This window comes from Stegastes partitus, unplaced genomic scaffold (assembly GCF_000690725.1).
Source record: "Stegastes partitus isolate 25-593 unplaced genomic scaffold, Stegastes_partitus-1.0.2 Scaffold1115, whole genome shotgun sequence".
In the NCBI taxonomy this organism is placed as follows: domain Eukaryota; kingdom Metazoa; phylum Chordata; class Actinopteri; family Pomacentridae; genus Stegastes; species Stegastes partitus.
This window is the reverse complement of record NW_007578846.1, coordinates 1-14,131: the sequence shown is the minus strand read 5'-3', so window position 1 is coordinate 14,131 and position 14,131 is coordinate 1. Positions and strand designations below refer to the sequence as shown.

At 41.6% G+C, this 14,131-nt stretch overlaps 1 protein-coding gene across 1 annotated transcript in view; it reads left to right on the top strand.

Annotated features, from left to right (window-relative positions):
* The window catches only part of LOC103368033 (probable palmitoyltransferase ZDHHC14), a gene marked incomplete at its 3' end in the record, with an annotated part of 44,502 nt that extends 30,503 nt beyond the window's left edge, over positions 1-13,999 (top strand). The window contains exons 4-9 of the mRNA XM_008296267.1: positions 3,839-3,991; positions 7,865-8,002; positions 8,916-8,970; positions 10,677-10,779; positions 11,787-11,896; positions 13,894-13,999. Coding sequence (XP_008294489.1) covers positions 3,839-3,991; positions 7,865-8,002; positions 8,916-8,970; positions 10,677-10,779; positions 11,787-11,896; positions 13,894-13,999 — 665 coding nt within the window. The remainder of the gene's footprint in view (positions 1-3,838; positions 3,992-7,864; positions 8,003-8,915; positions 8,971-10,676; positions 10,780-11,786; positions 11,897-13,893) is intronic.
* Positions 14,000-14,131: the final 132 nt, after the last annotated feature.

Here is a 14,131-nt window from a genome sequence, read left to right as displayed (position 1 = left end):
GGTCAGAAACTGACTGTTATAAACTTGTACTATACATTGTCAGTGTATTAGATTGAATTATATGATATAATGTTGTTTCTTTTTCTACAATTTTAGAAGAGTTTGAGCCTACAGTAAGAAAAGCATTCTATACATTTAAAATAAAAATCCTGGGCGCCCTTACAGCTCACCTAGTTGAGCGGGCGACCAGTAAACAGGGGCTATATTTCCCTGACACAGTGGTCGTGGGTTCGAATCCCGCTCACGTCCCTTTACTGCAGGTCTCTCCCTATTCCTTTCCCCTCTTTCCAGTCTCTCGACTGCTCTAAATAAAGTCAAAAGCCCCCCCCAAAAAAATATGTATCTACATAAATTATTAAAATCCGTTCTGAAGACTGATGTAAGGGTTGTTGTACTGTTGGTCTGCAAGTCACCGAGACTGTATGAGTGGTGCCACATGTCTGCTGCCACAACTGATTGTGTTGCCTTATTTTGTATTCATAGTATGTCGGCGGTATGCAATGAATGGGAAAACCCATTATTGGCTTGGAAATCTTCATGCATTATTTCATGCTCGTTACTCCTGTTGCTGGTCTCGTAGCCATAGAAACCTAAGTTGGATCATGTTAGTGTGTCGTATTAACTGTTCATTAACAAGTGAGGCCGACGCACACAAAACTGTGTTTATCCCCCTGGACCCCTCAAAGCAACTCGTGGGCGTTGTTCTCTCATGTCACTCATTTTACTCTTTATGTGCTCAGTTTTCTCTGAAGTATAAAGTCCTGCACCTCTTTGGAAATAGTACGACCATCATCAGAAGTAAGGAGAGCTCCAAAATGGGTTTTGTGCAGAACAGCAAAGTTAGAATGATTATAATCATACAAAAATATAGATATTTATATTTAAACTATGGAATCAACATGTGCAAGCTTTCTCCAAGTGCCCACAGTTGTTACTAACAGTTGAAAAACATGGTGGCTCTGCACACTATGGATGCATTTTTACATTATTTCCATGCTTGTCTCTGCTTGGTGTCAACACAGTCTGCAGTTCAGCCAAAAAGGACTCAAACTTTTGTTGTGTGACTGTTGGTCATTGCTTCTCAGTTTTAGGGTTGTTTTTTTTTTTTGCAAAATCTAATTACTGCAGATGTTTGTTTTTTGGTTTTTCTTCAGAAATGAGACATTCAGAATGATGAAATGTCCTGATTTCCAGCTCAGATATGTTTGTTTTGTTCTCACCAAAACCGAAAGTTCAAGGACTGTTGAAGAAGTGAAATTCTTCTTGTTTCAGTTTCTGGCTATGATAAATAGTGACATTTAGGAATAACATGCGTTTCAAACCTGCTGGCAGGTTTTTGGGGTTCAGGGTGTTAATTACCTGATATGATTATTGAGAGCTACTGTTGAGTTTTATCTCCTCCGTCAGCATCTTTTAATTACTCTGTTTGATATGACATAAATATGCCAATATGCATCTTTCTCTACCTCCCAATGTCGCTTAGAGATCTCAGAACACACAGGTTCCTCTGATGCTTCACAAGTTGGTTGTCATAGCGCTTTATTTTACCTGACAGGAGCTAATATTACTGTAGATTTTACTGCGCAATGAGCACCGTAACAATGGAGCGTCTCCTGGAGATTTTAACACGGCGGAACCTGAATTGTGCTCCCAATTGTTCTGGCGCTCCCTCTCGTTTCTGCCTCCATCAATGCGCTGTGCTGCGAGGGCAGAGGGACAGAAGGAGTACGAAGAGAGTGGAGCGCTCTGTAGGCATTGATCACAATAGAGACGAATTCAATAGAAAAAAAAAGAACTCACAGGCTGCGTTTCCTCTGCTCTGCTTTAGAAATGTCAAACACCCACACAAACCTCTCAGTCCCCACAAACCCCCCACCACCACTAACACACATACATACCACTCTGTTAGCAATGCTTCAGGCCTCTGTGTAAATGATCTCAAAATGATCTTCCTACACACACTATCTTCTACTCCCAGCATGCGTGAGAGTGCTCAAAGCAAGCACCGCAATAATAGGATACAGGCTTTACCTTTTATGGCTTGAAAATCACTATCATTGCTCCCATCATTACCGTTTAGCCCGTCATCACTGCTGTCTTACTCCACCAAAAGCCACTCAGTGCAATTTGCCACCATTTCTACTTCTTCTTCTTCTTTTCATCCCAGTCTGAGGATTGCGGTGTTAAGTGCATGTTGAGTTCCAGACTTGTGTTGTTCAGTGAACTCGGTTGCAGTTTTAAGTCACCGTAACAGCTGATTTCATTTTATGCAGAAAAAGACACGACTTGATGGTTTTAGCGTGTTCTGTCAGCCACGCAAAAGATTGGTTCTGGTTGTCAAGTTTGACCCGCAGAGGCTGTATAGCTCGCACAAAGGAGCTAAAATGGTGGAGCTAATTAAAATTAATGAGCTGTGTGGGTTGTCCGTGTTCTAACCTTTTTAAGCTTCTCCTATCATGACATGTACCTTTTTACCAGAGCTTAAGATAGCAGCAGATCAGTGAAGATTTTTATTTAATCATAGCCTCGTTGAGGTGCATCCATCTCGAGACAAATTAAACCAGACAACCCGAACACATTGCTTCTAGACAGTAAAATCGAGTGGATAATACTGACTCATCCTACACACACAAAGACGTGTATTATCTGCGCCTTTTGTGGCGTCTCAGGTGGCTGATTTTACTATTTCCATTTTCAAAAGGTTTTGAAAGCAGCGTGATATTTATCCCAGTGCACTGCCGGTGTAGATCTGCCAGCCATTAGTAAAATCTATACCCTTCACACAATTATTAACTGCTCTTTGTTGTTGGAGCTGCGTTAGTCGTCCAATATGTAAAGTAGAGGTTATTATCGGAGTAGTGCTGCACCAGTAAAGAGAAAAAAACATTTGATAGGGTGTAAAATAAAAAGTTTATAGTCTAAATCAGTGGTTCTCAAACAGTTTGAGCCACAACCCTCAAGATAAGTTTGTGTTTGTGATCCCCCAATTTGAATTTTTAATGTGGCATGAGTAATAACTTTGTTGTTTATGCATTAATGCGTTAAAAATGAATGTGTTAACTCCACAGATTAATCTCTTTACATCAACATGTTGATTTTCTTTTCAATTAATGAATGAATTGAGTTTATTTGAAAGGGGAAAAAAATACAAAAACAAAAAATCATTTTAAAAAGAACAAAAAATAATAATAATGTCGCATAATCAAATCATAATATTAACAAGTTCGAAAAAGGAGTGGGAAGAAGTATACACTTTTAATTTTGACAGCCGTAATACAAATTTATTTGATGAATGTGGGCTTTATTTATTTTTATACAATGATCTGACGACCCCCTGAAATTATCTTGGGACCACCATGGGGTCCCGACCCCCAGTTTGAAAACCACTGCTGTAAATGTTAGTGTTGTTTTGTTAAAAAAAAAATTTTTTATTGTGTTTTGAAATATTTTTGCCATGTAGTACTGAATTTATTTAGTATTTAAATTTCTTTCTAATCTTGCTTTGTCAGTTTTCTCCTGTTGTAGCTAATTACCTCTTAGATTACTGTAGTTTCCTTGTGTTCTTTCAACACAATACTACCACTAAAGCCACAATTCGTAACGTAGGCTCCTTGTTTTTTTTTTAAATCTGCATTTTACTCTCAGTCTCCACATCCCACACACAGGTTTCCCGAATAAATAGTATTTTTATGCCACTGAAATATTCATACCACATGTACACCAATATCACCACATGAACACGGTAACGGCGCGTGTGGGAGCTCTGCATTAATAATGTGTTAACAGTTTATCCACTGGAATTCTCACTTGTTTTGTTTTCCCCTCTCTCTCTCCACAGATGTAGCTAACGGCGGTACCGGCTACCGGCCTCCTCCCAGGACCAAGGAGGTGGTCATCAACGGCCAGACAGTCAAACTGAAGTATTGCTTCACGTGCAAGATCTTCAGACCACCACGTGCCTCCCATTGCAGCCTTTGTGACAACTGTGTGGGTGAGTTATGACGACGGTCTCCGGTTGTTGGGAGTTTTTTTTTTACGTTTACATGATCTTGAGACGTAGGTGTCAGCAGTTTTTGGCTCATGTGTTTTAATAAAAGGCCAGAGTAAGCTCGGTAAAGATCTATAAAGCTTAATCTGATGATAGGCAAGCAGCAGTATGGCTAGTATTTAGGCCTTTTTAAAAATAGCACATTTCCTGTGATAAAATGCTGCCAGAGTTCACCTACCTTCCCCCAACCTCTCTCTCTCTCTCACACACACACACTATTCACAGAAATCAGACAAATCATGCTCATACTGATTCTACAAAGACTGTATATTAGAACACAAGCCAAGGTAAATGTTGCTTTTTGCGATGCAGACCTACAAGGAATAAACAGTACACACCGCTGTATGCCTGGAGGAATCAACATCCAAACACAGCCGGGATGGAATAGTTACAGTGAGAACAATAGAAAGAGGGGGGAAAAAAGAGCAGCATAATGGTTGAGTTTTGCTGCTCTTCACAGCCACATGCTCAGTCTCTGGGGACAAAGTGAAGAGCACAGCAAGGCAATTACTAAAAGATGGAGACAGAGATTCAGAGACCCGGTACGTCTGCATCTTCCTCATCAGGGTTTTTTGTGCTCGTCATTCTTCAGAGACAGCTCTGCCTTTGAATGTCTATTTTCCTGTCAGAAGCGGAGCTGACTGAAAACCTGGGAGACAAAGATGAGGAAGTTGTAAACACAGGGAAAAAAAAAAAAAAAAGATGAGGAGGTGGTAATCAGATGCAGCAGATGCACGCTGGCAGGAAGGAAGACAGACTGGGAGCCGAACACAAAGATGGATGGGCAGTCATTCTGGCAAACAGGCTATGTGTGTCGTTACACAGAGGTGGGTTTTGTGCACATTTCAAGTGCACGATCAAACTATGAAATGAGACTAATGAGGCTCGCTCTTTGAAGTTGTGTTGCTATGTTGCTCTGAAAACACAAGATGAGATAAATGTTATTTATTTAAAGCAGAACAATGGCGGCAGATGCTTTTTTCCAAATCAAACATTGACACAGAGCGGCGTCATTTTTGAAAGTATAGATCCTCGATTAGAAGGTTTAAACACAATGTTTTGATCACAGTTGGGAGATGTGAACCGCAGATGGGAGGGGAAGTTAAAAAAGGAGAAAGTGACGCATAGTTGGACTGTCCGGATGGCAGGTGGGTGGGAGGGATGAACTCTGCTGATGAATGTCCGTCGTAACTGGTGTCTCTTTCATGAGAATACTTTCCAGCCTACTCTCAAAGCGTTTCGTCTCCACCCAGCATTGAGATAATCTGCAGGAATACTGCTGCAGGGAAATAGACCAAGACGAAAAGAACTTACATTTTATTTTCTGGACTTTTTGAACCATGGCCTCTACCTCTAAAATGATCAGCATTAGCAGCAAACTGGATTGGCATTTGCTCTTAAACTGAAAACGGGCATCACGGTGGCGATGAAAAAAAAATTCACGAGTGTTCCCCCTGACTCTTGACTTCACTGCCTCTCTCTCTCTCTCTGTGCCTCTGGTGCTGTAAAAGCCAGGGGGATAACAAGCTCTTAAATAAGTTAGGAGACAGAATGGATCGGCCCTCCCTGGTGGATGTAGAGGATAGGAACATGGTGGAGTCACTTCCTTTTTAAGAGGGTTATCCCTTGGGGAGTGATAGAAGAAGCTTATAAGAGCACAGAATTATGATACACACACACACACACACATCAGTTCCCTTGAAGTCACGCTCTGTTATTTCCTTCACACTGTACACAGCAGCATAAGAAGATCTGACTGTTTGTGTTTAGATTCTAACTGTAAGTGTTACAAATACTGATTTCAGGGGTTTATTTTAGGAGTGATTATGGGGCTGTGTGCTGTTAGAGGACATTAGATAAAGCTTCAATGATTCCCTTGGGGAAATTGCATTGCTATGTAAAAAAAAAAACACATCAAAAGAATATTGACACCTAAGTAAGAATATATTAGCTCATTATTAAACTTTAAGAGCTGTGTTTTAAGCTTTTAGTTTTGAATTACAATCATCATAAGAAGGATAGTGCCACTGAGCTGCCAAAACCTTTTATTGGCTGCTGTTTCAAACTCCTTTAACTCCTCGTGATCCATGAAGTGTACGATTGATCTAAAAAGTTGAAACTAGGGATGCACGATATATCGGCCGATATTAATGTTTTTTCGATATATTGGTATCGGTCCAGTAAACAAATGTAGCCAATGATGGTCTAACATTAGTGTCTTCGTCTCTACATTTGATATTGCTGCTATTTCACAGATGTTTTTACTTAAATGCTCCTAAATATGTTTAAATATGTTTTATTATTGTTCTGTAATAAAGAAGACTGTGTTCTAATTTGGGCTTCTTCTGAATAGTTTCTCAGTGTTTACCCATTTATCAGTGTGAACAAAAATTGAATATCGACATCGATAATATTGGTTATCGGCGATATCAGAAATCTTAATATCGGTATCGGCCAGAAATTTTAATATCGTGCATCACTAGTTAAAACCAGACTCGTGTCGTTTGGAGGGACTTTACTCTTTTTTTCGAGTTTCATAATAAAATACATCCCTGCATTGACGTTTTCATTGATGTCTAAAGACAAAGCGGGCATGAATCTAAAGTCTTTTCTGCTGTTTTGGTGTCGTTGATTATCTAATATTAATGACCTCCGGCACACTTTTGCGATAATCAGATTTGACTCCCCCCTCCGTCTGACTAAAGGCTCCGTTTCCCCGACACATTTCAACCAGGCATTGACTAATGGAGACAAAAGCAGGTCATTTCCCCTCACTAAACAAATAATGGCTCTGATTAATTAGTTAAGTAGCTACCACTGTGCACAGCTAGTAGTTCACACTCAGATAGGACGACAGAGTTGAGGCTGATTAAATCCTAACAATAAGTCCTCCATTCTCAGAGCAATCAGGCAAATGATAAGTGTGCTGGAGCTGTTTGCAGTTCCTCTGAATCAAATACCACAGACTAATTTTAATTGGAAAGCATAGCACATTATGTTTTTTCAAAGATCTGAACACTTCAAACTGAATACATGGGAGTATTTACTTATTTTTAGGCATTTTATTCATTTAAACAACACAGATTTGGATGAAAAAGCCTCCTCTGTGCTGCACAATAACACCAAGGTGACTATCAGACTCGTGTCAGTTTTAACATACTGGAAAGCCTCAGTCTCTCTCATCTGTATGATCTTTACGGCGTATTGACAACACTTTTAACTTCTCTGCCTCTCTTTGTCTTCAAACACTCTTTGATTGAGGTCTTAATGGCGTCACTTTTATCTGTTGACCCAGCAAAGTGCTTCTTTCACCCTCTCAACCTCAAACGGTCCCACAGTGGCACGGGGCGATTTTCAGCCTTACACAGTCATGTCGGCAGGCCTCGAACTTTTATTAGCTAGTTTATATAAATAGCCAGCTCGTGCTATGTGAAAAATGTGTATATTATTATGCCAAGACCCAGAGGGACGTTTCCCCTTTCCCCTAATTTCCCACAGTTCTAGATTTGTGCACTGATGTAACCTAGTTGTTTTTAAACATCATGCAGTTGTCTTAATCCAGAATTAAGAAAGCACGGTTTACACAACTAGGCTTCTGCTGGGGAAGCATGATTTCTCAACCACTGTTGCTTAACCTGATATCTTTTTTATTTATTTATTTTTTTAAACAAACACATGACAAAGACTTCATATTTAATCAGGGGATGCATCACTGTGGCAGCAATGCGATGGCATAAAAGACTTGTAGGCGTTTGTCCTTGTGTCCAGAATAAACTCTTTTACTCTCCCTCCGTCTGTCTGCGTCTGTCCATGCAGAGCGTTTTGACCACCACTGTCCCTGGGTGGGGAACTGCGTGGGAAGGAGGAACTACCGTTTCTTCTACATGTTCATCCTCTCCCTCTCCTTCCTCACCATCTTCATCTTCGCCTTCGCCATCACGCACATCATTTTACGTAAGTAGCTGAAGAGAAGGAGAAAAAAAAAAAAAGAAAAGGACATGTGCTCTCAGGCATGGCACAGACTTACACTCCTCCTGACTGTGTTCTTGGTGTGTTTCGAGCCAGCAGGTTGCAAGTGGGCGTCGTGAAATGCTGCAGCGTTCTGGCTTGTTACCATCTTTCCAGCTGGGAGCAGGCAGCGGACTGTTGGGCTCCCCATTAGTGTGTGTGTGTGTGTGTGTGTGTTTAAATGACAAGTCAGCGGATCAATGCTGCACAGGGGACAGAAATATGGGTCAAGATTAGCTTGTAGTGATGATTAATACTCTTTTAGCTGTTCTCTTTCCTTTGATTGTAGCCATGCTGTGTTGAGTCCAAGTGCTGTCAGGTTTGACAAAAAGGCATCATAGGAGTTTTAATTCCGTGATTTTTATTATTATCTTTTGTCCCACCGGGCGTCAGAGCATATTAGAGACACCACAGTACAGTAGTGATAAAACCTGCTCGACAATGCCCAAGATCAGAGGTAATTACAGCGCTTCTCAACATTTATTTTGTAAACAGCAGTTTAAAATTGACACGTCTTTCTAATAAGCGAATAAGTAGCCACTCCGTCTGGCTAATGGGAGCTATAGAGATGTCTCCTACTGCCGCATACAGCGGGCCAGCCTGTGTTTGTGGTCTTCTGGCTGTGTCCTCTTACTCTCCACACTTGGAAGTTAAATTCCAATTTAAGTGGGCACACTCAAGCCTATCTCAGTTCATCTCAAACTTCACCCAAGTGTCTGCAGCAGGTAGCGGCCAGCACTACATATCTGATACAAGTTCCCCATTAGGCGGGTGGTGTTTAATGCTGATTTTATACGAGATATGTAAGAGTAAACACAACTGCACTGTGGTCTAATGGAAACTCTGTCTGTGTCTCCAGTCGCAGTGTCCCATCGAAGCGGGTTCCTCAACGCGCTCAAAGACAGCCCTGCCAGATATCCTTTTGCATTTACTTGCATTTTATGTTATTAGTGTGTTTATAAGAGTGTTTTTGCCGTACTCTTGTCATCCCATATTTTTTTTTTACCACTGTATTCCTTTTACCTTGACTAACTTGAGTGAGAACCAACAGTTTGATTCAGTAGGTTCAACTTATTTTGCATGTTTCATTTCGATCCTTTGCCGCTGCCTTTTTTCTGCAGAGTCATACTAGTTGCATGACTTGTGTGTGTCCGAATAATCCCGTTCCGTTGGGATAACGCAGCACGCAAGAAGGCAGGTCGCGCTCTGTCTCCGTCGATTGATTTAGCCGCTCTTTAATTTCATCTGGCTTTAACTTGCCCCTCTCCCTCTACAGAGATGCTGCGTGAGGGAGATTTGATACGAGCGCGAGCGTGTTGATGCGATAGATAGCAGACGTGTGCCGGACGTCTTAAGCTGTAGATGTTACAAATACACTGTAAGTCGACTTAATGTCTTCACACAACACCAGAGATATTTACCGTGGCAAGTCCAAGTAAGTAAAATGTTTTATTTTGACACTGGAGCAGAGTTTAGTTTCACACCATTTGACCTTGGCTTTTAACTGTAAATCGTTGCCATCATAATTTAAGTTTAATGTTGCCTCTGCTGCAGGCTTTTGCACATAAGGTTCGGTAGGAAGAAAACTGAACCTGAATTTTATTCCACCTTTAAATCAAAGATGGTAATAAAGCACCTCATGACTCTTTATGGCAACGTAGAAAGAAGGGCTTCGAATTATTTGGGATTCTTCTCTCACTTAACCAGATTCTCCTAAGTGAATGTCAATTAGTTGATAAACTCAAAATGATACCCAATGCAATTCATAATCCACAAATCAAGCTCGGAGCATAGGGTTGTGACACTGACTCTCTCTCTCTTTCTGCCCTTCTCTCTATGGCTGAGTGAGATAACTCTCCGGCAGAGAAATGTGTGCCAAGCCAAGCTGATAACGTCCTGTGTCCTACAGGGCTTTAATAAAGGGGAATTGCAGTCGATACTATCGTAGCAGTCCTTTTGTACTAGAAGAATGATGACATGTTTTGTCCTTGCTACGGAGGAAGAGATTGGGAAGAGAGAGAAAGAAGAAGATTAAAAGAGAGAAAATGGGAGAGTGAGGGTATTTTGTTGATCTTTCTGGTACAGTACAGACTGCCTTGTGGTCTTTGAGGATGTAATATTTACTGACCCACCAAGTATTTTTTTTTTTTTTTTCCTCAGTACGCCCTCAGGCTCTTACTTGTTGTACTAAGCCGTGGATTTGTAGCGTCTGGATATGTGTATGTCAATTTATGAATAAGATGCTCCTTTAGAAACCGTATTCTAAGATGTAGTCCATGCGGTATGGGTTACTGTGGTTCATTTTTGTAATGGCAGAAGGATTCATCTTGAACAGTGTCTGTGCTTTGTGCTTTATGTGGAGCAGAGAAAATGAGCAGTGTTCTGCAGTCCCAGCCAAATGAACTGGTAACTAGGAAGTATTGGCAAGAGGAGGACAGCCCTCAGGCTGTAGGTCAATATGCTAGCTGCTACAACTGCATTTTTTTTTGTGTCCATGCTGTCTCCATATGGGTCTGGGTTGTGTGCGTGGGCTTTCATATTATTGTCTGTTGCACTAAGTTTAAGAATAGATTAAATTAAATCAACAGCAGAGGATTGTTCCTTGACCTAATGGCGTCACCGTGCTGGAGGTGGTGGTGTGTTTCTTCTCTGTCTGGTCCATAGTGGGCCTCTCAGGCTTCCATACCTACCTGATCAGCTCCAACCAGACCACCAACGAAGACGTGAGTATGAACAGGAAGTGGAATGTACCAGGGGTGCTTTTCATTATGCTAGCGTGGCTCCTCACTTCCCCTCACTCGCATCTCTTCCTCTGCGAAAGAGGGATGCGAGAAGTAGAAGAGAAATAACAAAACAAAGGAGCTGAAGCTGCCAAATGAGAAATCCTTTGTTCCACAGCGTCAGTCATAAGCGACACCAGTTACTTATGATGTCCTGCCCCATCGTATCGCCCGTCAAATCAAAGCGACACCCACAAAAGTACGGCATTTATACACATATGATAAAAGACTTCCGCGTAGCGTACGCTTCTTCTGTTCTTCTGTGGTCTAAGTTTCCCCAGAAGCCTATTCAGGTAATTCAAAGATCCTTCATGACATCGGAACCAGGTCGCGAGAGGAGAGGAGTCACGAGGAACAATAAGACAGGATGATGAAAAGCACCCCACATGTAACGTAATCTAAAATGTACACTGCAGAATAATGAGACATCAAGGAAATCACAAGGCATCTTGTGTGTGTTATTAAAATGACTCAAAAACGTTGGAGGTTTGTTCGTGATGAAGCGTTTGAAAATAGGTTTTCTTTTAAATTTTCAGTGACCTAGAAGTAGCATTAGTGTTATCTCTGTGTTATTAATGTTAATAATTATTAATTTAGTGCATCATCTTTGTGTGTGTTTCTGTGTTATTGTACTTTCCAGCTTTTGCATTGCACAATACTAGATATCAAAGGGAAGCAGAACCTTACTCACTCTGGTCATGTGCTCGCAGCTTGAGCCCTGAATCCTTTTCACCTCCGTCAGACCGGAGAGAGAGTCATGTGTCAGCAAGGATGGTTAGCTCGGTTGGTTATAACGCCCAAGGTTGTGGATTTTATCACCGCCTTGGCCACGAGCACTTTTAGCACCACAATGCACCAACAGCAGTCTTTGCTCTGTTTATCAGCGACGCTTGAGTTATTTGTCTGTCCCACCGAAGGCGTGACTCATAACGCTGTGTGGTCTCGTTCAGATAAAAGGCTCGTGGTCTTCTAAAAGAGGGAAGGACAACTACAACCCGTACAGCCATGGCAATATATTCACCAACTGCTGCGCGGCGCTGTGTGGACCCCTGCCACCGAGGTATGACGCGTCTGTGAATGTGCACGTGTGATTTTTTTTTTTTTTTATGAGGTGATTTATGCAGTCCCAGATGCTCAGATGATGACATATGCCCTATCATCCCATGCCCTGAGTAAAACCCATTCTTTTTTTTTTTTTGGTAATAGGTCACAGCACCTGTTATTCCTTTTTTTTTCCCCCTCTCATTGTAATTTTCCATTTTGTCCAAAGGCTAAAATAGAACTGTTAGTCAAGACTGTGTTTGATGTGAAGAGCTGCTTTGAAATGAGCCTGCCTGCAGCCGTTTCTCTATACATAGCAAAGATACTGCAAGAGTGGAAAGGATTTCAGGCCTATTTTAACCAAGTCTTCAGATCAAAGTTGGCTTGATATATTAGATTTCATGCTTCTTTTTTTTTTTCTGTTTATATGATTTAGAAAAAAAAAATACAGGCCAGCTGTCACAGCAACATTCTCACGTCCATGTGACTGTAAATGTCAGTACACATCGTACATTACCTCCCAGCTTCTTTCACTTCAGCATTTTGCCCAACGTCGCTCATTCTGTGAAACTGTAGCTGCCGATTCCTCCGACTTAAGCTGCTCTTTCTTTTTCTTCTATCACGGTTAGAACAGAGTGCCCACAGAACAGAGATACCCACTCTCTGCTGTTATCTTTAAAGGCCACTTTACCCACTTTGAAGACACTCAAAGTGACATTGTCAGGATGTCACAAATATCTTTAACCCTTCTGGAGCCTTTAACGCCGCCTTTTTGCTTTTAATTCATCGAACCGTGAAGCACAAATAGATGGTGCAAGAAACCTACAATCTCCAGTTTACCAAATGCCTCCCTAAACATAGATGCACACAAACACATGCAAAGTATAAGAAGGGCTGTGATGGAGGCTTTTAGGAATATTCTACGGGTGTTATCTGGCTGCTCTGTGCTCTGGCCATCACAAACCATAAATCTCCAATAATGACTCCAGTGGGTGGCAAAGGAGAGTCCTCAATGCACAGGTGGCTGCCATCTGGGCATGTGAGTGTGTTTGTGTGGCCACAGGCATCACACAGCTGGCTCCACCACTAAGAAAGGAATGTTTCACCTCACCCTCGGACTCGGCGAGGCAACGCTTGCCTCTCACACGAGCACACTCAGACGCAAAGCCTTTTATGTTTAATTCCCTGCTAAGACCTTGACTCACATTTTAAAATGCATCAAGCTACATGTTTTCATGCCCGTTTGCTCCTAAACGCATTTGCAGACTTTTGTTGCCAGAACCACAGGCTGCTGCAGTAGATTTGCAGAGCTTATTTCTGTGATTCTAGCAAACCGCTTTTTTTTTTTTTTAACTGATTCCAACCCAGTCCAAATACTAAACGATTACCTCGCTTTAACACCACAAACGTAGAGACTTCTCTGTGTTATCAACCTCTGTCTGGCTAATAAATAGCCACTATTACTGTATGTAGACCGTGACCACACACATGTGCATACGCATACCAAAGGTCAGCAGGTTGTTGTCTAACCGGCTGCGTCAGAGTTCTGCAGCGTTAACGTCGGGACAGAAACAATGATTCACTCCACTGCTCCACTGCAGGACCACTGTGATTTATTACCAAGTTGCGATTTTATGTGTTTGTGCGAATGTCTGTGTGAGGGAAAAAATGAGCGTCTGCACTCACTCGATCTTCCTCATGGTCAAGACTTGAGTAATGAAGTTTGTATACAACTTACTTCTTCGCCCAGCTAGTTTCACTATTTACAATTGGCACACAAGCTTATTTGCACGATTGTAATCCTTTCCATCTCCAGTAACATTGACTTGGATCTAAGTATGTTGCATTTCATTTCTACATCTTTACCTTTAAAGCCTTTCGTAGCGGCAAAGAATGTGTTTGATGGTGTTATTCTGTGTTTTTCATTCTCTTCTATGTGTTTGGTTGTTGGTGACAGTATTTGCTGAATCCTCACAAACAATGTCTTTGTCTAATCTTTGCTTTTTCTCTCGTTAGTCTCATTGACAGACGAGGCTTTATCCAATCAGACGCACCGCAGTTGGCACCGCCGACCAATGGCATCACTATGTATGGCGCCACCCAGTCTCAGCAAAGCCACATGGTGAGACACTGTCCGATTGTCTGTCCTGTTCCTTCAGGATGACTTTATAGAAGTAAAAATGCAGACTTAAGATGCTGCAATTGGTCTGCAGTCGTCCTCACGTTTATTCATACCCTCCCATTAACGGAGGGG